Source organism: Dasypus novemcinctus, chromosome 14 (assembly GCF_030445035.2).
Source record: "Dasypus novemcinctus isolate mDasNov1 chromosome 14, mDasNov1.1.hap2, whole genome shotgun sequence".
Taxonomy (NCBI): domain Eukaryota; kingdom Metazoa; phylum Chordata; class Mammalia; order Cingulata; family Dasypodidae; genus Dasypus; species Dasypus novemcinctus.
In genome coordinates this window covers 57,564,405-57,590,933 of record NC_080686.1, presented here as the reverse complement: position 1 = coordinate 57,590,933, position 26,529 = coordinate 57,564,405, and the positions used below count along the sequence as shown (strand labels likewise).

At 41.4% G+C, this 26,529-nt stretch overlaps 1 protein-coding gene and 1 pseudogene across 6 annotated transcripts in view; one reads left to right on the top strand and one right to left on the bottom strand.

Moving 5' to 3' along the window:
- The window catches only part of NDUFAF6 (NADH:ubiquinone oxidoreductase complex assembly factor 6), a 63,563-nt gene extending 38,447 nt beyond the window's left edge, over window positions 1–25,116 (bottom strand). For 2 of the 6 annotated variants that reach the window (XM_004474695.4, XM_004474694.4), the window contains exons 1-3: window positions 24,888–25,108; window positions 19,010–19,109; window positions 12,663–12,785 (exon numbers count right to left, since the gene is read on the bottom strand). In XM_004474695.4, the coding sequence (XP_004474752.1) occupies window positions 12,663–12,785; window positions 19,010–19,109; window positions 24,888–25,084 (420 nt within the window). In that variant the 5' untranslated portion in view covers window positions 25,085–25,108. Of the gene's footprint in view, window positions 1–12,662; window positions 12,786–13,485; window positions 13,689–19,009; window positions 19,110–24,388; window positions 24,469–24,887 lie in introns of those variants that run through there. The other 4 variants (XR_011645654.1, XM_004474692.4, XM_071207928.1 and 1 more) reach the window with 4 other exon arrangements.
- On the top strand, window positions 7,055–7,636 carry LOC101436687 (protein lin-28 homolog A pseudogene; annotated as a pseudogene).
- Window positions 25,117–26,529: the final 1,413 nt, after the last annotated feature.

The window sequence follows — 26,529 nt, the reverse complement described above, 5'->3', positions numbered from 1 at the left end:
AACCAGGAACGGATGTGGCTCAATCAGTTGAGCTCCCATTTCCCACATGGGAGGTCCTAGGTTCGGTTCCTGGTGCCTCCTGAAAAAACGAAAATGAACAAGCAAAACTAATGAAAAAACCAACTTAGGGAAGCTATATACAAGGACCCATATACAAGGTCCCAGTTCAATCCCCAGCCACCGGTACTGAGAAAAAGATCCTAACCGCAGCTAAAAGCAGTATTCTGGAGTCAGTTCTGAAGTACTCTCAGCACCACTACCTTTACATGGCAGTTATACCCACAGGCCTCACTCCTGAATCCCAGGCATCAATCTGGGATTCCTTAAACCTCAGAATCCAGCTCTTGTTTCATTATGTGTGTGTTTAGGAAGTACAGGGGGCATGTAGACACCATTCCTGACACATAAAAGTAATCAATATTTAACCAATGAACAGTCAGACTCCTATTTAGTCAAGGCTAAAATCTATAATAGGTGCAATTCCTCAGCCAAAAAATAGTTTTTCTGTCTGACCTGAAGTTAATCAGAGGTCAAGATTTTTTTAAAAAAAGCACAGAACTTTGGAAAATGAAGCCAAAGTAAATAAAAATCTCAACTATAAAGACAAATTCAGTCTGTATTTTCTGCATGACTTTTCTATAAATTTAAAACTTCTCTAATTGAAAAAAAAAATTAAAACAATTCTGGGGAGTGGTTGTATCTCAGTGTTTGAACTCCTCCTTCCCATGAACAAGGTCCCAGTTTCAATCCCTAGTACCTCCTTAAAAAAATAAAAAAAAATAAATAAATTCTCATTTATTCACATATGGAGAAATGGCTAACCCCTATGAAACATATAATAAAGAGCTATTCGACTATTCTGTACCCTAAAGGCACCAATGAACTAAGGCAGAAAACTGCTCTCTGAACTACACCTTGCCAGACTTCTCCTAGTCAATCTTATGAAGAACCTGACACTCTTCAAAGAATCTGACACTCCTCAAAGAACCAACTAAAAATTTTACTGGGGTTGCAATAAGCATTTGTTCCAGCAGAATGGGAGGGAAAGCAGAACATGTAGAGAGGACAAGATCTGAACACTATCTAGTGTTCAGAGCAGTTGTCAAATATATGTATTAACTGTCAACACCAGGGATAACAGAAAGCTACCCAGTACAACTGATCAAAATCTAAACAACTGTTAAAACTGGACAAATTGTAATTAAGATAAATCTTCTGGTTTTTAAAGAGAAGCTAAGGCAAGATATTAATAAATTTAAAGGAATCTTTGCTCTTCCACCGTATTTCCTGACAAAGGCCAGAATATTCAATGCAAGTCTTAACATAAACCTTCACTGTAGTCACAGTTTTCGTGTAAAATAATAAATAGAAAGAGTTTTTTTTGAAGTTAAGAGGACCTTCTGGAGTTTACTCACCTAGCTTCTTGAAGGGGGCTGAAAAAAGGTAAACAACTAATGAAATACCCAAAGCTTTTCATCCACTTTTTTTTTTTCAGTCCCCAGTGGGGGGTAGGGGAGGAAACCTGGCTTCCCATCCTTTTTGGGGGCTCTCTGAAGTCAATCTGAGGTCCAGAAACCTAGCCTGCCTTTTCTGGTGTACAGATGAGACGAGGTACACCACCTAAGACCTGTCAATGGCTCCTTTTACAGAAACTGTATTTTGGTGCCCATCACATGGCAACAGGGATACAGGTTAGTGACAAAAGGCACCTAATTCCCTTCCTCCAATCAGTTTAGCATATCTCAAAACCATGCATGACCTGTTCTTGCCTTCTTCCCCCCTGCCTGGAACAGCATTCAAGTTAACCTGGACAACTGTAATCAACTGTAATTTGTAATGGGGAATTGTGGTCTGCAAATCAGCCCTCTATTATTTTTCAGCCCCTTCCCCTCTACCTGGGACCCTTAATCTGCTATTTTCTCCCATATCTCTTCCCTTCCTTAATAAATTGTTGGCCTAACTAACCTACCTTGCTCTTGAAATTCATTTTTCATAGCTCAGCTAAGAACCTAGAGAAAATCCAGCAACACATTTGGCACTGCCAGCCAGGAGAAGAGGCATCGGTGAGTCAAAGTACTGGCAAACTATGAATTACAGCCTGTTCAATGCCCTCTTTTGGTTACCCATTTTATTTTTTTTTCTCCCTTCCCCCCAGCCCTGCTGTTTTTATGCTGTCTGTGTTCATTTGTTACCGGATTCTATCTAGGTTCTTGGCTATGCTGGAGAAATGAATTTCAAGAGTACACCAAGTGAGTTAGGCCAGTAATTTATTCAGGTAGAGAGGGAAGAGAAATGGGAGAAAATAACAGAGCAGGGGTCTCAGGTAGTGAGGAAGGGGATGAAAAGGGATGAAGAGGGCTAATTTATAAGCTATAATTCCCCATTATAGATCATAAATCCCCAGGGTTACTTGTGTGGCCATATGGCAGAGGAAAAATGGCGACAGTTGCAAAAGAGTAAGGCGAGAGAGCAAGCTCAAGTCTCGAGGTTTGCTTTTAAATTGGTAATTATTCCGTCCCTTTACTAATGGAAGGGGAGGGGGTTCTGTTTGCTGTTTTGACTGATTACCCCATCCATCAATTCCTTAGTAAGGACCCAATGATAAAGTTCCTAGAGAACATCCAAGCTTTTCCTTGTTCCCAGGAAGAAGTCTTTGTTCTAGGTAGCAGAATCCCAGGGGTGGGGGTTCTGATGTCCATGTGGACTCTCTTGCCAGGTTCCAGATCCATCTACTCCCTACCTTACTAGCCTGCTTCACATTCTCGTGTGATCTTCTGTGTCTGTTTCTTTTTGTCTTCTCTTCTCATTGGGTCCTCTAGGCTCCACCGGGCTTTCATCCCAGGGACCTCCAATGTAGGAGAGAGGTTCCCTGTTACAGTGCCACATCAATTCCTGGTTTCTGTTGCATCTTGCCTTGACTCTCCCCTGCATCTCTTTTGTTGTGCCATCATCTTGTTGAGTTACTCGCTGTGTGGGCCTGGCTCACTGCATGGGCACACTTTTACCAGGAGGCCCAGGGGATGGAACCCAGGTCCTCCCATATGATAGATGGAAGCCCAATCACTTGAGTCATATCTGCTTCCCATTGGTATCCATTTTAAATGGGTTCCCTTACGAGTCCCGACAAGACATAGTCCCAGGAAGGAGAAGGCCGGGGCAAGGGACCTCTCTGCATCCACGCCACCTGCCCAGACTTGTTAGATATCACCCCAGCAGGGAGAGCAGAGGCACAGGGCAGGGGCCCAGAGCAGGGCCCTGCCAAGACCCTGGGCTGAGCTCCAGGCGCTGTAAAGTTTCTTTTTCAAGCCTTTTTATCAGCCACTGGCTTTGCCAGAGGACTGGCTAACATTGTCTTCCCCCCACCCTCTCCCCTCTCATCCCGGGCTTCTGTCTCCCAGCAGATCAGCACCTTTGCAGGTACACCTTCCTATGGACCACACCTGGCTACCTGGTCTGGGAGGGGTAGGAGGTGGCTGTGGGCAGGGCCAAGGTGGATGCCATGGGGCAGTCCGTGTTCCCTTTCCCAGGCAGGTCCTGGGCCAGGGCTCTGTTTATAATTAACCTTGACCCACATTTAAACTTCCCACTTCCTATAATGAATTTCTCATTTTGGTCTGTGAAAATGTATTTGCTAGTGAGTTTTGGTCCTACCCAAGACGCAAGGAGGAAGTTATTGCCTCAGGGCCCGAGGCCTATTAGCTGGAACAATTGGTCTCTAATCTCTTAATGGCCTTTGATGGCTGGTGTAACAGGGAAACTCCCAGGCATAAGCTAGAATTGCTATTTAAGACCTTTGTAAAAATAGGTGGAAGAAGGATGATTTTTTGCCCCTTTTCCAAGGAGCAATATTCAGCTTCCACCCAAAATCTAGTCCGTCTGTCTCCCAAGTCTAAACGGTTCTGGAAATGCCCAGCAGCAAGGGCTCTGTGATTCCTGGGGAGGCAGGAACCAGGACAGTAATTCTGAACGTCCCCCAAGACGTACCTTGGGCCCTTCGGTTCAGTGACCAGAGCAGTAAACTCTGAACATTCCCCAAGACTTCCCTTGGGCACTTCAGTTCAGAGCCCAACCAAACATCCCTTGAGACTTGGCACAGGCGCTTCAGTTTGAGCAACTGCTCCCAACATCTCCCACCAATTCGGCTTGGGGGCTTTGGTCTGAACTTCGGGATTTTCAGGCATCCTCTAAGACCTAGATCTGCCACAGGGATGCCCTGCCGTCAGCAGGGCTCTGGATTAAATTCTCAGGATGCTGAGACCAAAGAATTGGCTCCAAATTATTTAGAGTGGGTAAACGTTTTAGTCAGACTTGGACTCTGGGATGCTGAATCAGTCAACTAAAAAGCACTTCTTTATTCTTCCTAGAACAATGGGCACGGCCTCTAGCATACCAGCAGACTCCCCATAAGAGTGTGTCCTCAGAAATCAGGAAAATTTGCCTACTGCCAATCTACGTGGCCACAGTATAGCCGAGGGCAGCTTCTGTATGGGACCCTGAATTACAGTTAAACCAGTTTAAGAGAAGAGGACAGATCTGAAGGCCAGAAACCTCATGTCACATCTCCTTAAAGAAACGAGGAAATATACCTCAAATTTCCATTAACTCCCTTTTAGAGACATCCTTCTCAGTTTTAAACTCGGCTGTCCCTAATAAGGAGTATGGATAAGGATCAAGATCCAGACCAGTTACTAAACCTCTTCTGGAAAATAAGAAACCTCATATACCATCAATTAAGATTTTAAAAATTCCTAGAAATGCTAAGTATATAAAATTCTTTCTTCTGTTTTAATCTGTGCTTAACTATGTGTTCAACTTTGACATCTGTGTTTAACTGTCAGTTTGCCTATGCCTAGGAAATCAGATTTGGGGTTCACCTGTTACAAACTGGATAATGGTAAAAGGTAACCTAAAAATGAGTCTTTAAATGTCAATACTGTCTTGCGACTGGATTAAATGTATAAATCACAAGTAGAACTGGTTCAATTGCTAGAAAAGCAGAAATACTTGGTGAAGTCATTACTAATAAAATTCTTGTTAGCCTAGTTAATAAAGGTACCCAATTCACCTTAAAGTAAAAACTTACTATAAGCTGTAACTAAGAGTTAAGAGCATTATACAGATGCCTTTACATTATAAAAAACAGAAGGATAACAACTGAAATTATAACGTCATAGGTTGAAATTAACTGGGCTATGTGGTTATGGTTAATTATAAGGAGTTTTCTTCTAAACTGAAGCATTTGAACAGCTGATTTCAGGAAGCCATTTATTAGAAACCTAAATTGTTATCAACAGCAAAAAAGTAACTTCATAACAGGAAAACCTCTAGGAGGCCATCTCAATCTGCATATTCAAGTGGTGGTAAGAAAAGATAATCTTAATGCCATTGAAATCTTCAGTTTTCATAAAATAAGGAAAAAGTAGTTTTTCCTGTACTGCTAAAGTAAAATACCTGTTAATTAATATCTTAATGTTAAGGTGTATAAATAACTACAAAGCAAAGTACTAAAAATTTAAGTTCATTTGATATGTTAAAGTGTAAAAAGATGAAAAGAAGGAGTCGAGGTGGCTCAGGGGATTAGTTGCCTCCCTCACACATCCAAAGTCCCGGATTCGGTTCCTAGTGCCTCCTGAAAAGAAGATCAACACATAACAAGCAGACACAGCAAATACAAACAACAAGGGTGTAGGGAAAAATAAATAAATATAATAAAACTTAAAAAAAAAATAGATTAAAAGAAATAGACTTCAGTATTATCAAACTCTCTTGTGCATTCAAACCAGGCCTTTAATACACTGCAGCATGCCTCTCCATTTGAGTTATTGGATAGGTTGGTCACTAAGCCCTAAAACAATAAAGGTATCTACTACATCCCTGGTTGTGCTCCTGGAGTGAGTGGAGACTACACTGCAGTTTCAGACTCCAGCAGCAGCCTACGATGGCTTGATATAGCCAGATATACAATGGATATCGCTTGTAGACTGGCTCTGTTTCATAGTGCTGAAGGGTGCTATGCACCTGGCTGGTGGAATACTGAAACCTACCTTCTCTCTAGGGTCAACAGTGCTGCAGCATGCTGGCTGTGTGAAGGACATACCAAGTGGAGTAATAATAACCAGAGTGATGTAAGTAAAACTAAAACGCAACTGGCATTATAGCATGCTCCCATGGAGAGATAACATGTATGGTATTGCAAACCTGGAGCTTAAAATCTGTTATTGCAGCTCAAAGAGAAACTTATGCATTAGGTAATGCATTAATTAGTATTAAGTACTGTATTTATATCTCTCCTATTCTAGGTATATGTCTGATGATTATGGTATCTTTTCTATTCTAGATCACATGCAAAGGGATACTGAACATGTTAAAAGTCCTGGTAAACTTCATTTTCTAAGTAGTTAATAAATATGCCTATAAGATAAAAAATGGCCACCTTGCCTGAGAGCAGTGGGGACAACAGCCTTTTAATTTAAAAAAGCCACCAAGTTAACTTGGGGACAACCTCTCAGTCCTCACCCCACACCAGGTGAAAGACATGCTTAACCCAGGTCTCCATCCTAGCCCTTATTCCAGAACCTGTCACACTCACATCCTGGGGAGGACTGGCAAACCCACATGCCATCCTACCAAGCATTTTCCCACCAGAAGGGAAACAACAAATGAGGTGACTAGGAGCCACTTCAGCCTAGCCCCTTCAAGATGGTCTATGGGTAACCCTTCTGTACCCAGGACCTGGAAACCAGGTTCTGGTCAAAACTTGGCAAGAAAACAAGCCTCACTCAATTCTAGCCAAAATAGAAGGAACCTTACTCTGAAGTACCGATCACTCCCTCAGCTGTTAAAGTTAAAGGAATTCCCAGTTTGATGCACTATCCTGAGTGAAGCCAGCTGCACTACGAAGTGCCAGCTCACCAGAAGCATCTGATGGGATGTATGTTACCAGTCACTGGATGGCCTGAAATACCTCTTCAAGAGACAAAGCTCACCTCTGGACTTCTCTGGGGCCAGCAGCTGCCCAACCAGGGGCCTGGGGCCCTGGGCTCAGGTGACAACCATGGGCTCGGTGTCCAACCAGCAGTTTGCAGGTGGCTGCACCAAGCGGCGGAGGAAGCGCCAGAGAACACTGCCCAGAAGGCAGAGGAGCCACAGCTGCTGCACGGTGCTGGCATCTGTAAGTGGTTCAACATGCAGCTTCCTGACCATGACCGCCCGTGCCGGGGTCACACTCAATCCCCCAGTGGACAGCTTTGTGCATCAGAGTAAGCTGCACATGGAGGGCTTCCGGAGCCTGAAGGAGGGTGAGGCAGAAATATGCCAAGAGCCTGGAATCTATCCATGTCACCGGACCTGGTAGGGTGAGCCATATTGGGAGTGAGAGGCAGCCAAAGGGGAAGAATATGAAGAAGTGTAGATCAAAAGGAGACAGGTGCTACAACTGTGGAGGTCTAGACCGTCATGTCAAGGAATGTAAGCTGTTACCCCAGCCTAAGAAGTACCACTTCTGCCAGAGCATGAGCCATATGGTGGCCTCATGTCCACTGAAAGCTCAGCAAGCCCCAGTCCCCTAGGAAAGCCCTTCTACTTTCAGGAAGAAGAGATGTACAGCACTGCCCTGCTCCCAAAGGCCCAGAATTGAGCCACAATGGGTGGGGGCAATCCTTTTGCCATCAGGAAGTTCCAAGGAGCAGGTATCAATCAGTAGAGTAGAGAAAGTTGGAGAGGGTGGGTAGGGGACAGCTGGCACTGCCCTGTATCTCAGGCTGGGGTCCACAGCATCACCTGGGAGGAAGGGGTGAGGCAAAAGAACTCCAACTACGCTCTACCCAAATGCAAGTGAGGGCTTTCAGGAGAAATACCTCGAAAACCTACACAAAATACCCCTAGAATCTCCAGCTTTTTGATAGTGGCTTGGAGAGAGAAGTTGTTTTCCTTTGAAAGAAAGATTTATAAAAATATTTCTCATGCCAGAATGAAAAGATTAAGTATGAGAGCAGATTGATGGACCCAACTATGGAGCCACTACATTCTGTGGGAGCGAATCTCAAGGCTAGGGCAAGGTTTTTACCACATCTGATCTTCTCATAACCCACCTGGGGATAGGGTGCTGGGAACTGTCCCAAGTAGTGGGTTCTGATGACAGGCAAAAGGGGTGGTTGGGACAGCTGCAGACCTACTGCTCCTAAGCTCATTCCTACCCTATTCTGGGCCAACAATCTTATTTATTTGCTCCCTTGGATAACTGCACCCTCAGTCCCCCTTTCTCCAGGATGCCAACTGTACTAGCTATGTGCGAAAGACGTATCTTGAGCATTTTTAAACTTTTCTTTAATATAAATATTCTGGTTTTGTATTTTTGTGTATTTTAATCTAAAGTCCTCATTCCTGCACTGTGTTCTCAGGTACGTGAGCAATCTCAGCGATAAGTCAGCAGCAGCTCCGTATCTGCACAGCAGGAATACTTCTTTGTTTTTGCTTTATAATCACAAAGAACAACTATTTGAACTACCTCATTTTTGCTAATTAGAGCTGGCTTTTCTGCCATAGTGTCCTCTTGAAATCCCTCTCCTGTTTAGTTTCATGGGAGACTAGGTTTTTAATTGGGTTGCCAACCATGACTTGATCTCCTACTGGACAACTGGAAATTAGTCTAAATGGGAAGGTGGTACAGAAGTTCGGAGAGGCTGGGCCAGGTTACAAGTCAAGAGAGGAAGCCAAGGTTAGGTGAAGAGTTACATATGTAATAAGGGATTCCTGTCCTCATCCTCTTTATCCTAGGGCACAGGACTTGCTGGGCATATCAGATTCATCCTTCACTGGATTAGGCTGGGGGGGGGGTGTGCGTGCGTGTGTGTGTGTGTGTGTGTGTGTGTGTCTCCAAGGATGGATGGATGAAGCAAAGACTAAAATCCTTAACCTTTCAAAACTCTGGGGGTGGGGGGAGAATAAATAAAAAATAAATCTTAAAAAAAAAAAACAAAAAAAAAAACTCTGGTCTTTTTCTGCTTGGCTTCAGAAAGACCATAAGTGAAGGCTACTTTGTGGTGCGAGGAGCCAATGTCCTACCCTGCTGCAGTAGTGACTAGTGTCATGGTAGCTAAAGGAGAAAGGGGGTTTCATTTACATGCTGTGGGATCACTGCCAACCTACTTCATTGTGTTGAAAAACAGCAAATGCAATAGAACGCATTGGGTGATGTGTGTCTAATCCTGGGTTCTTGTCTCCTCCAAATGCTGCCCTCCTCTAGTTATTCTATTTGTCTGAGCTTTGTAGAACTTTATTAGTCGCTGGTTTGGTGATTGCTAAGTGGCCTAGTTGGTGTAAATATAATGTGTTGGTCTTTCTCCATGTTCTTCTGGGGTTTTTATTGTTTATAAACTTCTTTTTTGTGTGGAAAGAAAAATAGCCAAAGCATCTTTGACAGAATATTCTGTACCAGGCAAAAGAATATGAAACATATACTTAGGGTTCTCTCTTAAAGCAGGGATCTTGAACCGTTATTTCTTTTGTATTCCCCTTCCCCTATTTTCTATTTTGGACTACATCTTTTGCCCTGAAAACTTATCCCATCACCCCTCTCCAGCTGCCCCTCCCCAATTCCCCTTACATTATATTTTGGGGATATCTCTACAACTCTTCGACAATTTATACAAAAGCCTGAAGAATCTTGGAACACTCCATCCCTCGTTCCCAATCTCCTGAGTAAAGACCATTCCTTGATGTGATTCAAGGCAAAAGATTAACACTGCTGTATTTGGATTGACCAAATCTACTTAATCATCAATCCTTGGATAGAAAAAATAGGGGTAAGGGCGGAGGGTTGGTTTCCATATAGAAAGTGGGGGTGAAAGATCAAAAAAGGGAAGATGAATGTATATCCAAATCACTCAGGAACTTTTATGCAGGTGCAAAAAACTTATGTCAAAGTGGTCACAAGATTCTTTATAGGAGACAGAAAAAAGTAACTCCATGTTTACTGCTAGAAACCAAAGTATTGTGTGGAATCTTAATTTATGGGGACGAAAGGAGGGTAGGAAAGCATGTACCAGCTGTTCCCTCTAAATCTAGCCCAAATACCTATTGCTAGGGGGAGAGCAAACCAGACACACCTTAAGAAACCTTGTCTGTTTTCATTTCCTGCAGTTTCTTCCTATACAATAACTAAAAGGGCAATATCTCTTCTCATCCCCCTCTTAGCTGACTTAGGCATAACCACCACCATGGAAAACTGGGATTGGCAATTTATACCTAACCTCATTATCTATTAAAATCACTCCCTAGAGCTCACTAAAGCTTAAAAGAAACCAGCCATGCCTTAGAAACTCAAAAACAGCAAACGAATCTATTGCTGCTGTGTGCTGCAAACTGGAGGGCATTTAACGTGCTAACTACAGCACAGAGAGGAACATGTCTTTTCCTTAAGGAAGAATTCTATCTCTATGTAAATCACTCTGAAATAATCCTAAAGAGCATTCAAAACCTAAAAATGAAGCCCACCGCTTTGGGTAGATACAGCCTTTATAGGCACCTGGCCTTTTCTACTTTTGTGGTCCAGTATCCTTAGTGGGAACAAATATTTGCAGAACTCTAATTAAACTTATTTCTTTCAGAATCAACATTTTTCAACCATATGGGGACTTCACCCAGCTTCACCCAGGATTCCAGATTTGTATTCCTCCAATCATAATAGAATAGCAAGAGAGTTTTACACATTGCCAGGTAGGGCCTACTGCCCCTAACCAGCAGGAAGAAATTACAGAAGAATGACAATTGTCTTTCAGCACCCCTTTAAGAATAAAGGTGTAAATTCTCTGAGGGGGAAGTTGAGGCAGGTTAGTAAATTAGGGAATCAATAAACAGATACGGAACCTGGCAGAAAAACTACCACCATTAAACACATGGCCATGAACACCCCACAAGATGGCTGCTAGAAGAACCTGCGAGAACCCCCATTTGGACGAAATTTCCTCCGGAAGCCAGGAGAAGCCCCGGATATTCTCCAGGGGCCTTATTATTGGGCCCTCCTGGGGGGATGATGAGTGAGATTACCAACCAAAACAGCAAACAACTGGGACTCCTCCCCTGACATTAGCAAAGGGGCAGAATAATTAATGGTTTAAACAGCAAGCACAAAATCAAAATGGCTCTGTTCTTGCCTTCTTCCCCTCTGCCTGGAACAGCACACAAGTAAATCTGGGCATTTGTAATCTGTAATGGGCAACTGTAATCTGTAAATCAGCCCTCTTTATCCCTTTTCAGCCCCTTCCCTTCTACCTGGGCCCCTTAATCTGTTATTTTTTTCCCATTCCTCTTCCCTCCCTTCCTTAATAAATTTCTAGCATAAGAACACCAACAACAACAACAAAATAAAAACACCACACATGACTGTTTTCGAATGATGGTTCTATATAGCTGCTTAATGTAAAAACATTTACCATATATCCAGCTATACAAATAATACTCTGGCCCATAGGTTTCCATTCTTTAATACCCAAAATTCATCAACAAATCGGCAGTCCTATCGAACTAGACAAGGTAGTCTTGGATTTGTTTAGACAAATGGTGACAGCAAGCCTCCCTTCACAAAGATCTATAACCTGGTCAGGAATAAAACCCAGGTAAAATATGTGAAAAATAAAGTAAATGTTTATAAGGTGACCATATTCCTCTCTCTTTTCCTTTATTAAAAAAAAATACAGTAGATCTTAGGTTCAGGGAGGAGGAGACGCATGGGCCTAGAAGACCATGAGCACGGCGAGCTCGGGCCATTGTCACTGTGCACAAGTGTCCCATCTAGTCTTCTTCAGGGCGAGCTACCGGCTCCACACCCAATCTCTGAGTCATGAAGAAAACCTGAAACTCTGGGAAATGCAACAATCCAAATGGCCATGGGCACAATTACAAAGTTGTGGTGACAGTACATGGAGAGATTGATCCTGACACAGGGATGGTTATGAACTTGACTGACCTCAAAGAGTATATGGAAGAGGCAATTATGAAGCCCCTTAACCACAAGAATCTGGATCTGGATGTGCCCTACTTCACCGAGATTGTGAGCACGACAGAAAATGTGGCTGTGTATATCTGGGAAAACCTTCAGAAATTTCTTCCTGTGGGAGATCTTCATAAAGTAGAAGTATATGAAATTGACAATAATATTGTAGTCTATATAAAGGAGAATAGATCAATAATATTGTAGCCTATAAAGGAGAACAGATTTTAGGATTAGCATTGTAGAAAAATTTAATGTTTTTCTGTATTTGAAAAAGATCTTATCCCCCTAGACCCTAAAGGAGTCATCACATGGTTGTTGTGCCTCCAGGCTGTGTTTCAGAGTGCCTGATTTATTGAAATTATTTTAAGACCTGTTTTAAGTTTAAATCTATTTTATAACCAAATTTGTAATATATCCTCAATATCATTCAGACAATCTTTCATCTATAGATTAAAAATCACTTCATTTTCAGGGAAAAAAATACACTAAAGATCTGTGCAAATTATCAATGGATGATTTTTAATTATTCTGTCAAAACTATCACAGATTTGAATATTATGTGAGCTTAAGTATAATTTCAGAACCTTTATCACCACTATTCAAATTACTCATTAAAAATTATGCTCTAATAACACTCTTACAAATTAAAAATAGCTTTTTTTTTTTTTACCTTCCATAGTTCAATGGCCACAGGCTGATGTGGTGGATTGTCACAGTATATATCTTCCACAGTTTTTTTCCAAAACTGCATTCGCATCAGTCCAATTGCTTTCTCAGAGATCAAGTCTTTAACCTGTAGGTAAGGTTTTAAAACTTTAACGAATGCACTGTTCACAGTTTCAGAAATCATTATTTGTGACTCTGCATAATCATATTGTGAAAAGTTAGGCTCATATGTCAACTTGGCCAGGTAATAGTGCCCAGTTGTTTGGTTAAGCAAGCATTGACCTAATTATTGTGAGGATACTTTGTGGACATAAACATGAGTAAGCTGACTGACTCTATGGCGGATGATATCTACAATCAACTGAGATTACACTCTGTAATGAGAAAAGTCTCGTATCCAATCAGTTGATGCCCTTAAAAGGAGAAGTGATGATTTCAGTGGTCACAAGAGCAAATTTCCATCTCTACTTCAGCCAGCCAGCTCTCCTAGAGAATTCGTCAAAACCTTCATCAGAGCTCTCAGCTAGCAGCCAGTTCTACAGAATTTGGACTCGTAACCCCACAGTCACATGAGAAAATTTTTATAAAATCTCTTATTTACCAATATCTCCAGTCAGTTCTGTTTTCCTAGAGAACCCTGACTAATAATACACATAAAAATTCAGCAAAAAACTAAGTTTCAGTCTATTCATTTATCTTTTTATTTTTCCATAAGGTTATATCAGTTAAATTGTTGCCTTTATTAGTTTTCTAAATAGAAGATACAAATTATTTAGTGCCAAATCATGGGAAGTAGATGTGGCTCAACTGATAGGGCGTCCACCTACCATATGGGAGGTCCAGTGTTCAAACCCAGGGCCTCCAGTCCTGTGTGGTGAGCTGGCCAATGTACAGCGCCATGCAAAAGGAGTGCCGTGCCTTGAAGGGTGTCGCCCATGTAGGGGAGCCACACACGCAAGGAGTTCGCCCCACATTGAGCCGCCCCACATCAAAAAAGTGCAGTCTGCCCAGGAGTGGCACCATATACACGGAGAGCTGCTGCAGCAAGATGACGCAACAAAAAGAGACACAGATTCCTGGTGCCACCGAGAACACAAGCGGACACAGAAGAACACACAGTGAATGGACACAGAGAGCAGATGATTGGGGGGGGGAGGGGAGAGAAATAAATAATAAAATAAATCTTTAAAAAGAAAAAATTATTTAGTGCCAAATCAAAAATATTTCCAAGGTTTATATAAAAAAAATAGGGATTATTCTAGAAATAAATTGTAACCAAAAAAGAGAAGGAGGGGGAATGTTTGGATTGAGAGACTTAAGAGATATTTCATCTGGTCCCAACATACGGATTTTAATTCCTATTTAAACAGATTGTTAAAGAAAGACAGGCATGACTGGAAACTATGAACACTGGATGTTTAATGCTATTAAAGAAATATTGAGGGAAACGGACATGGCTCAACCAACTGGGCTCCCATCTACCATATGGGAGGTCCAGGGTTCTCTGTCCAGGGCCTCCTAGTGAGGGCAAGCTGGCCCACACAGAGTGCTGACCCATGCAGGAATGCAGCCCCATGCAGGAGTGCTAGCTGACAAGGCTAGCTGGCGCAGCAAGATGACGCAACAAGAGACACAGAAGAGAAGAGAAAATAAGAAGATGTGGCACAACAGGGGAGGTGAGGTGGTGCAAGAGAGTAACCACCTCTCTCCCGCTCTGGAAGGTCCCAGGATCAGTTCCCAGAGCCACCTAATGAGAATACAAGCAGACGCAGAAGCACACATAGCAAATGGACACAGAGAGTAGACAACGGGGGACATTGGGGGGGGGGGGGGCGGTTAATAAAAATAAATCTTTTTAAAAAAAGAAATATTGTTACATTTTTAATATATGATAATGGTATTATGGCTATGTTTCTAAAGAGTAACCACTTATCTTTGAGACACACACACTAAATTAGATACAAATGTAAAACTTATCTTACATTTACTTCAAAATAACAAGGAGGTAGGGATGTGATGGATAAAGCTAGAGATGAAACAAGACCGGCTGTGAGTTATGAACAGCTGTAGTTAAGTGATGGGTACAGGGAGGTTCATTATACTCTCTACTTTTGTATATGCTTGAAATTTTCTATAATAAAGTTAAAATAAAAATAAATGGAAGAGAAGAAAAATAACCCTCACTAGGATAATAATGGTTAAAGTTTTTTCAAGTCTGAAAATAAACCTAAGAAACAGAACCAGGGGCTCTTTAGAGGAAGCAGGGAAGAAAGTAACATTTACCAAATGTCTGCCAGTACCAGGCCCCATATCAGGTACTACCCAAAATTATCTGATCACAATCCTCACAACAAATTCATGAGGTCATTATCAATATACCCACATTACAAATATAAAAATAATGGCTCAAAAATTTAATAGAGCTTATTCCATGTTCTGATAGTCACAGATCTTGTAAAAGAACCAGAAGAATATGCAAGATTATTGGATGCGAAGAGAAATTACCTACAAAGGGGCATACACTGGCAAGTTTTTGGGGGGAAATAGAACTGTTCTATAGATTTGACTACGGTAATGGATACATGACTCCTGTATGCCACAAAGTGAATTTTACTCTATGTACTTTTAAATAAACCAATTCATTCGTTAAGTAATTTTTAAAAAGAAGATTATTAGACTGTCTACGTCACTCTAAACCAATTAAGACTATGAGGACCATGGTCTTAAAATGTCTTCCCACAGTCCAAATAGCCAAAAACATCTTGAAAAAGAACGAAGTTGGAAAAGATTCATACTTTCTGATTTTAAAAGCTACAGTAATCAGTGTGGTCCTGGCACAAGGACAGACATATAAACCAAATGAATCAAATTCCAAGTTCTAAAATGAACTGTCACATATATGGCTAACTGATTTCTGACAAGGACACCAAGTCTACTCAATGGGGAAAGAACAGCCTCTTCAACAAATGGTGCTGGGAGAACCGGAGAGCCATATGCAAAAGAATAAAGGGGAACCCTGTACATCACACAATATGCAAAAACTAACTCAAAATGATCAGAGACCTAAACATAAGATCCAAAACTGTAAACCTCCTAGGAAAAAAGAAGGGAAAATGCTTCAGGACCTTGTGGTAGGCAATGGTTTCTTAGACTTTATACTAAATAAAGCACAAGCAACAACAACAACAAAAACTGATAAACAAGACCTCATCAAAATTTAAAACCTTTGTGCATCAAAGGACTTGATCATGAAAGTAAAAAGACAATTTACAGAATGGACGAAAATATTTAGAAACCGTCTATCTGATAAGGATTTAATATCCAAAATACATTTTAAAAATCCTGCAACTCAGCAACAAAAACACAAACAACCAAATTTAAAAATGGCCAGAAGAACTGAACAGACATTTCTCCAAAGAAGATAAAGATATGGCCAATAAGCACAAGAAAAAATGCTTAACATCATTAGCCATAAGGAGGATCAAAGTCACAATGAGATACCAATTCACAAATTACTATTAAAAAAAAAAAAAGGAAAGTTGCAAGCATTGGAGAGAATATGGAGAAAGAGGAACCATTGCACATTCTTAGTAAGAATGTAAAATCATGCAGCTGTGTGGAAAACAGTTCCACAGTTCCTCAGAAAGTTAGTAAAGAATTTCCATATGACCCAGCAATCCCACTTCTAGGTATATACCCCAAAGAGATGAAAGTAAGGACTTGAAAGATATTTATACACAGATGTTCACAGCAGCATTATTCAAAATTGTCAAAAGATGAAACCAACACAAGTATCTATCAACTGATGAATGGATAAATAAAATGTAGTATATGTATTCAGGGGAATATTATTAGGCCATAAAAAGGAATGACATTCTGATGCATGCTACAACATGCATGAACCTTGAAGACATGTAGAGTGAAATAAGCCAGACACAAAAGGGCAAATATTTTATGATCTCAATTACATGAAATAATTAGAATATGCAAATTCACAGAGTTAGAAATCAGAATATAAGTTACCAGGGGTTAGGTAGGGTGGGAAATGGGGTGTGAATGTTTGATGGGTATAGAATTTCTGTTTGGAATGTTAGACTTAGGTAATAGTAGGCTAGGAATGCATAACTTTAATATAATCATGAGGAAAACTAAAGTAAACCCAAAATGAGAAATATTTTACTTTTAAAAGGGGAAATATTGCTTAAAAATGTCAATGTCATAAAAGACAAAGAAAACCTGTGGAAATATTCCAGGTTAAAGGACACTAAAGAAACATGAAAACAAAAAGCAATTCACAATCCTAGATTGAATCCTTTGCAAAAAGGAAAAAAAAAAATTGCTATAAGGGACATTGTAGTCATCTGAAAAAACTGGAAACCAGACAGTTGATCAAATAAAAATACTGTATCAATGTTAAATTTCTTCAAGTTAATAACTGTACTGTAGCTATGATAAGAGAACATCCTTATTCTTATGACATATACACTAACATTTTTAGAGACAAGGGCCATAGTATAGGCAAGTTACTCCAAAATGGTTCATAAAAAGAAAAATGTGTATGTGTGTACATATAGAGAGACAGAATAATAAAACAAATGGGAGGAAATATTAACAACAGGAGAGTAAGGGTAAAGGGTATCATGAAATTCTTTGTACTATTCTTAATTTTATGTGAAATTATTTACAAATAAAAAGTTGGGGAAGAAATGGTCTTATTGCTGGGTGGATTCCTCAGCAGTACTTAGTGTCCAGATCCCAGTGGTGGACAGTCTATCTCAATACAGCAGCAAAAGTAACCTTTTAAAACATGATCAAGGGAAGCAGAACTTGGCCCAATGGATAGGGCATCCGCCTACCACATGGGAGGTCCGTGGTTTAAACCCCGGGCCTCCTTGACCCGTGTGGAGCTGGCCCATGTGCAGTGATGATGTGCACGAGGAGTGCCCTGCCATGCAGGGGTGTCCCCTGCAAAGGGGAGCCCCATGCACAAGGAGTGCGCTCTGTAAGGAGAGCTGCCCAGCATGAAAGAAAGTGCAGCCTGCCCAAGAATGGCACCACACACACAGAGAGCCGACACAACAAAATGATGCATCAAAAAGAAACACAGATTCCCGATGCAACTGATAAGGATAGAAGCAGTCACAGAGGAACGCACAGCGAATGGACACAGAGAGCAGACAACTGGGGCGGGGAGGGGAAGGGGAGAGAAACAAATAAAAAAAAAAATCTTAAAAAAAAAAAAAAAGCCAGGTACTGTTTTAGGTCCTGGAGTTACTAGCATATTTTAAACACCCAGTCAATTCTTGCTGAATGAATGAGCAAACAAGTTTATGTGTTCAAAGAAGTAATAAGAGACTCTTACAAAGTAAGAATTCGGGGGAAATCTTAAGGGTTTAGTTATTAAAAACAGAATTTTAATCATTGTAATGTTGTAATGGAAGACCACAGTGGGAATTCTTTATGTCCAAACTGTGACTGACTTAACACATTGATGCATAGTTTATACCTGAAAAAGGATGAAATGCAAAAGATAGGCCCAATGACTTACAGGTATACACCAAATGAAAAAACAAGCAGATTCTATTACACCTTTTGCAGATTCAGTGTTTAATCTCAGTTGTACTGCCATGCTATACTCACATGCTTCAATTTTTTCCTTGTTTACTTTCTATAATTTTTACCAGTGAAATCAGGCCAAAGCTTTCTACTCTCTTCAAGACCCCAAATTCTTCCTAGCTCCCTCATACCCAATGACTAACCTCTCCCCTGACTTTCCTAAAAAGACTTACTGTTTAATTAAGACTTATTCTACTTAAATTTCTTCACTTCTATCCTCCATATCAGTTTATTTTGTATCTGCACACTTTCCTTCCATCTTAAAGTGTCTTTTCTTCCTTTGTAATTCTTGGACAAAAGTGAGTTAGTATGACTTAAGGTCTGAGTTTGCTATAACTGCTTCCTTTCCCCATGTCACATTAAAACTAAAACATCAATTTAAAAGGTGCTCTGAATAGTTCCTATGTAAATGAAAATTATGTAATTGTTTGAGAGGATAAGCAGTAACACTGATTAACCTATTCAATTAACAGGCAAATGTGTAATGTTAATTACATAGTTTTATAGTTTTAATCTTTACAAGAAATAAAAACTTCCTAAAACATTAAGTTCATTGGCTAGTTTTGTTTTTGGAATTTATTTGTTAAACCTAAAGAGTTAGAGGGAGAGAAGTCACCAGCAGAGATCTTAAAAATATCTAACATATAAATTACAACTACAGTTCTTAATTGTTCAGCACTAAACCCATAATATCACCATTTTGCAAATAATATTTTAAGGTATTTTAATACCAGCCTGAGCCAGTTCCACGTTGAAGGCCCTCAATGCAAAAGCAGAGCTTCGGGATTCTGCAGGTAGAAGCAGGGAGCATAAATAGCCTTCATAATCTCGTTTCCTATAACAAATAGGCAAAAAAGACAGAGTTGTTTCCTTACTTTCCAAACCATGCACAAAAACACTGACCAAATTAACTGAAAACAATGAATAGTTCAGAATAGGCTTGAAAGTTCTTATGTTTTATATCTATTTCTCTACGTGAAAACTGTATCTGCCCCAATCCCAGGTCAGTTTTTAAAAAATGAAATACCCAACTCTATTAGTTTAATTTACAAAGTATTACAATTTTGTTTCAGATCACTTTGCTTTTTAGTAAGAATTCAAATGAGCTACAGAAGTAGAAATCAAGAAAATAGTTTAAGCAGGTACTGGTGTGAACCAATGGTTTTTAATACACAGGTAAATAAGGTATAGATATAAGAGAAATAGAGAGAGGTAGGGGAAGGTATATGAGTACCTATTTATGTCTCCTAGACCTGTCAGTTAGAAGAATCTATTTTTTTTTAAGATTTATTTATGTATTCCCCACGCCCACTCCCCCCATTGTCTGCTCTCTGAATTCATTCGCTTTGTGTTCTTCTGTGTCTGCTTATAGTCTCATTAGGTGGTTCCAGAAACCGATCCTGGGACCTTCCGGAGCGGGACAGAGGCGATTACTCTCTTGTGCCACCTCAACTCTCTGTTCTGCTATGTCTGCTTATTTTTCTCTTCTGTGTTTCTTCCTGCATTATCTTGCTGCGCCAGCTCTCAGCATCAGCCGGCACTCCTGCGTGGGGTAGCTTTCCCGTGCCGGGAGGCATTCCCACACAGGAGGGCACTCCTGCATGGGGCGGCATTCCAGCGTGGGCTAGCACTCCACATGGGCCAGCTTGCCCTCACCAGGAGGCCCCTGGGCGTCAAACCCTGGACCTCCGATATGGCAGACAGGAGCCCAACTGGTTAAGCTACATCCACTTCCCAGTTAAAAGAATCTAGAAGCAACACTCTTCAGTACCACATCTAGCTAGCACCAAAACTTTCTAAATTCTAATAACCTAGGACTCCTTAGGGTTGAGGCAGGGAGAACACAAGGTAAGCCTGAGGCATCTTGAGCAGAAAGTAAAGATGTACTCAAGAAATGGAGAGGACTTGTCAAAAAGGACATAGAATTTGGCTTGATAGAGCTCACTGCCAAGTCTGGACAATGTGAAAATAAAAAATAAAAAATAAATAGTAACAAATGTTAACAGGACTCTATGAGCCCATATTGACATAAATATATGAACAAAAAAATGGGAAGAGAAGGAAAAGCTCTCTGAAGCTTCGCTCTAACAGTACAATGACAACTAATAAAGCTTTCAGACATGATTGAAGTTAAAAAAACACTATTTGAAAACTATCATAGTAATAACTGAGTCAGGCAAAAACATCAGTGAATGCCTGAATGAATGTTAAATGGGTGAAAGTCTGATGGAGTAGGATATTTACATAATACTGAAGTATCTCCCCATAAAATGCATATTACTTATGAATTACTTATTAAATTTACCTGGAAGATACCTTCTCAACTAAGTAATAAAAAGTTAACATCACAGTAATAGGAGAAATCAATGTCATATGCTTCTTGATATCATACACAGAGATAGTACAGCATTACTTCTATGATTTATCTGCCAAAAATGCACAAATCAAGAAAACATTAGATAAACCCAAATTGAGGGAAATTTTACAAAGTAACTGGCCTGTTCTCTTCAAAAACATCAAGGTCATGAAAGACAAGGAGAGACTAAGGAACTGTTGCAGATTGGAGAAGACTAAAGAGATACAAAACTAAATGTAGCGCACAATCTTGGATGTATAAAGGCCATAACTGGACAAGCAGTGAAATCTGTGATTAGACGGTAGTACTAGATCATTTTAATTTCCTGATTCTAATGGTCGTACTAGGATTATATGGGAAAGAAACTTTGTATTTAGGAAAAACATACCAAAGTCTATGAGGGTATTGGGGTATCATATCTGCATCTTATTCTCAAATGGTTCAGAAATGTTAAAAATGAGGGAATCTGAGTAAGAGCATATGGGAGCTCTGTGTACTATTTCTGTACTTTTTATGTAAATTTGAAATTATTTCAAAATAAAAAGTAAAAAAAAAAAATACTCATTCTAGTAAGGATGGCTTAATTACCGCACTGCCTATCCACAAAGCCATTTAATTGTAATGCACTGGAATACATTATTTCCTATTAAATGGTATTCAATATAACATGAGTCCAATTTAGGCCTCATGCCCTGAAGTTTAGGTACTGAAACTCAGACTATTCCCACTTTTTAATTGGTTCACTTTTGCCATGTGTCTAACAGAGAACTTAAACCCCTTATCTACTCTCTTGACAATTTCTCCCAATTTCCACATAAACAAAAGGAAGGGATCATGAATAATAACCCAGCTGTCTCAAGGCAGCACTATTAAAAAGATCTCATAAGTGGTTTCATCTCCAAAATGGTCTCTTAAAAAAGGTGTCTAAGGGCAGTGACACCAAAGCAGTCTACAATTTATACTTTTAAATATATATAAATGTTAAAATTTTTAAAATTGTATTTCACTATAAAAATTCTCTCAAGCTTCTCTTCAGAGATGGGACCAATAACCTTTCATTGTTCATTCATTCTAATTTATTCGATGCCTAGTATGTTCCAGGCACTGTTCTAGACTCTGAGACTAGGTACAGACTTAAGTCTAGCAGGAAGACAAGACATAAAAAAACAAGCACCTGGGTGTTTGGACTGCAGTGTTAGGACCATGGACCTGTTCAAGGCACAAATGAAGGAGCACCCAGATGGCAAGGCTGGAGGAGGACACTGAGTACCCTCCCAGACATCACCACTAGCACCTTTTCACCATCTCCCAAATTCCAAAACCTAAGGCAGGTCTCCTTGTTTTCACTCTTTTCAAAATCAAACTCCAAGAAGATTACGTAAATTAGGCTTGAGATTTTCCCAGGAACCAAACCTCACAGAGTCTTAGGAAAGCCCAAGCTGGCTAAACTGAAGTTCTAGCCTGGAAATTTTCCTACTATTTAGAGACCTTGTCTCTAAAACAACCATGCACAAACTGTTTCACAGGCCAAATCTTGTACAGATTGTCAATGGACAATTAGAAGCTAGAAGTTCTCATCTTCCTTTTAAGTTTCACTTTGTTTTTAATTTATTTTTTATTTATTTCTGTTTTTTATTTTTAAAACTGCTTAATGAGAAAGTGTTATGAGCCAGGCATTCCACTAAGCATTTTTATATAAGTCGTTGTGTTTAATTCTCACAATCAGGCTATAAGAGCTGAAAATCACAAATAAGGAAAACACTGAATTCCAAAGTGACAGAGTTGGGATTAATAAGCTCAGGTCAGGTCTGCCTGAAAGTTCAGGCTTTTAAAATCACTAGAGGGAAGCACATTTGGCTCAACTGATAGAGCGTCCGCTACCATATGGGAGGTCCAGGGTTCAAATCCAGGGCCTCCTGACCCGTGCGGGGAGCTGGCCTACACGCAGTGCTGATGCAGAGTGCCATACCATGCAGGGGTGTCCTCTGTGTAGGGGAGCCCCATGCACAAGGAGTGCGCCCCACAAGAAGAGCCGCCAAGCTCAAAAAAAGCACAGCCTGCCCAGGAGTGGGGTTGCACACACAGAGAGCTGACGCAGCAAGATGACGCAACAAAAACAGACACAGATTCCCGGTGCCGCTGATAAGAATGGAGGCGTACACAGAAGAATACACACACCAAATGGACACAAAGAGCAGACAACTGGGGGGAGGGGGTGGAAGGGGAGAGAAACAAACAAACAAACAAATAAATAAAACCACTAGAGTGAATAACTATATTCTAAACAAATACCAATATGGGCAGGTTAAATATCTGGCCATCTGAAGATATATCTGAGAAAAACTACCATTTAAGTGAAGGAAAAATAAAGAATTACATATTTTTAGGTTTGTAACTGCACAATCATTGAAAAAATACATCAGAAATTATTGAGACTGATTATCACTAAAGAGGAAGGCTATGACACTAGTGGATATAGGTGGTATACTCTTTAGTAACTTGAATATTTTATCAAAAGAAAAAACTTTAAAATACATAAAAATGAATAAAATCTTTTTACAGCTTTGACTTCTACCATTCTTTTCTTATCTTTTATCTTTTCTTCTAAAAGATACATAAATCACACAAAATGTTACATTAAAAATATAAAAGAGGGAAGCAGACTTGGCCCAGTGGTTAGGGCGCCCGTCTACCACATGGGAGGTCCGCAGTTCAAACCCTGGGCCTCCTTGACCCATGTGGAGCTGGCCCATGCGCAGTGCTGATGCGCGCAAGGAGTGGAGTGCGCCCCAGAAGGAAAGTCGACCAGCGCAAAAGAAAGTGCAGCCTACCCAGGAATGGCGCCGCCCACATGGAGACCTGATGCAACAAGATGACGCAACAAAAAGAAACCTGTGTTTCCCGTACTGCGGACAAAGAAGACGATGCAGCAAACAGACACAAAGAACACAGAAGAGGGGGAGGGGAGAGAAATAAGTAAAGCTTTAAAAAATATATATATATATATAAGAGGTTCCCATATACTCCACTCCTCATCCTTTCTTCTACCATTTATAATGCCCTAATTTCCACTATTGCTATCTTGTTTCCCCTATAAGAAATCAACAAACAGATAAGGTGGGGGAGGAACAGTATTAAATATATGATTAAAAACTAAAACTGAAATACATGGGAATTTTATTGTTTATGCTACTTTTCGCCAACATGGAATTATAAAAAATTGGATTTACTTGCCCAATGAAATCGAAGGTAGTTATTTCAGTACTTTTCAGAAGTCCCTGAGACCAGGTATTTTGAGACCTAATACCAGTGTTAGAAATCAAGGACAGCTGGGGCTAAGTACTGGTCTCTGCAGTCAGAGTTGGATTCCAAGGCAGGAGGACTCTGCCCCAAGGAGTCATGGGATTGGATTCATCCAACTGAACTCCACACATGATTAATAAGCAACTCCCACGTGCCAGGTGTTCTGAAGAACCCAGAAGAACAAAACACAACAAGCCTCTAACTTCATGGGATTTACATTCTAGTGAACCTCAGGCAAATTCCCTCATCTAAAGCTCCGTTTCCTCATCTATCAGATGAAGTATGTTTGTTCTGTACTCACTGTACCCTTCCTATGTGTCAGGCATTGTTTTAAATGTTTTCATCCTCATAACCCTAAATTGTAGGTCTACTTCACCAATTTGTAAGGAAAATTAAACAAATTACTTGTAAACTACTTTACAGAGTGCTTGATAGAAAGAAAAATGTTGAATTACTTGGGCGAGGAGCAGATGTGGTTCAGATGGTTGAGCTTCCACCTCCCACATGGAAGTTTCCCGTTGGGTTCCCAGCCCCAGGTACCTCAAAAAATAGTAAAAGTAATAATGATAATAATAATAATAATAATAACAAATTACTTGGGGAATGGGTGTTGTTCAGGGATTGAGGGCCACTGGTCCCGGGTTCAATCCCCGGTACCTCCTAAAAATATATATAAAATAAAATACTGGTTGTTCTGCAAATAAAAAAGCTACGTATGCAAAAACGTTTAACCTGGCCAAAACTAAGCAAGGTGACAAGGGTGAGCACGAATTCTGCCACAATTTTGTGACAAAGTGAATGTTCTTGCTGCCCCACCCCCTCTACACACCCGCACCCAGAGCCAACCGGACCACACAAATCCAACAGCACGAGGACGGCGCGCCCACCAGGCCCCCGCAGGGCCGCTCCCCACCGCTCCCGACCCGCTGCTGGGGGAAGACCGGACTCGCTCACCGGAGCAACTCCATGCAGTAGAGGTCAGTGCCCGAGACGCCCGGCCCGATGACCCCGGCCACGCTCCGTGAGGACACCGCGCGTCCCGACTGCCGCCGCAGGCGCGCGCACAGACCCCGAAGCGACCGGCAGCGCCAGAGGCTGGGGACCCCGAGCCGGAGCAGAGCCCAGGGTACCCCGCGCGCGGAGGCCGCCATAACGGCGCCGGCTCAGCGTGCCCTTCGACCCCGCGCCGTCGGCTGCGGGCCACGCCACGCCCCAGCCACGCCTCCGGCCGGTCGGCCCGCCCCCTACCGGCCGCGGAAGGCGGGCTCTAGACGCCGCTCCATGAAGAGCCAGGGGTCGCTGTGGGTCTCAACTTCTGAGCCGCCGCCGCTCTGGTCTGCCTTGTTGGACCCGGGAAAGTCCAGCCTAGTGCGGCTGATCTCCCCCGAGCTCTCTCCCTCCCATGTCCATCCCCAGGCCGACCCCAGAGACCGCTTCTGATAAAAGTAGCTGCCAGGATTACGTCCCGCCGCTCCTAAGCCCCATATCCCCCGATAAGAGCGGGACACCTTGCAGCATTTGTCAGCGGAGGCACTCTGGGCACTTTGGCCCCTCGAGGGACCATCCTGCACGTGGCCGGAAGTTTGCCATACCTGGATCCCTTGGCATGGTGACCACTAAAGCCCACACATTCCCAAACCGTCTGGAAAAGGCGCTCTCATAGAGAACCACTCCCCACTGTGCAGCTCCGTGAGAAAACACAAAGATGCCTGCAAAGGAGCAATATCTTAAGCCGTTATCAAACTTTGCTTATGTTAATGGACCATTCCTGGGTTCTAGGTTGTTGGCTATGTTGCATAAAGGGAATTTAAGGACACCACATAGGGTAGGCAAGGGAGTAAAGAGTTTATTGAGAAACTAGAGGAAAGAAAAAAGTACACACCCCGTCACGGGTGTTGGATGCTACAATGGGAAATGCCACCATGAAATAAGCCTTTTTAAGGCCAGTCTGCCTCCCTTTCCTGAAGATTGGGGAGGAGCGCCAGCTGTTTGATGTTCTGATTTGTTGCCTTTCAGTCCCCAGTGTTAGCTCTCAGGAGACCAATGTTTGGAGTTATTCAGGGCTTCCCCTTGACCCCTGAAAGAGTTCCAAATGGGACCTCATGGCCAGGGTCTGGGGGGTGGAGTGGGGCGGTGACTTTGTGGCTTTGTTCTTAGTAGCCGCCTTCCCTCAGGAGGTTTCCAGTCCCAGTCTCAAGCCCATGTTTTCTGCCATGTCCCAACTGTGACCCGTTGTCCCTTTTTCCCTATACTAACCTGTCTCACTTACAGCTCACCTGCTTGCTAAATATCTCTCTCCAACTATACTTCATGAAGGCTGGGCAGATACTTTGAATCATATTTTGTCTCCAATGCTACGCTACCCCATGGCACAGTGTAGATCCTGAATATATATATATATATATATATATATTTTTTTTTTTAACTCCTATACCTTTTTTTTTAAGATTTTTTTTTCTCTCCCCTTTTCCCCTCCCCCAATTGTCTGCTCTCTGTGTCCATTCGCTGTGTGTTCTTCTGTGTCCGCTTGTATTCTTGCCGGCAGCACGCGAATCTGTGTCTCCTTTTGTTGTATCATCTTGCTGCATCAGCTCTC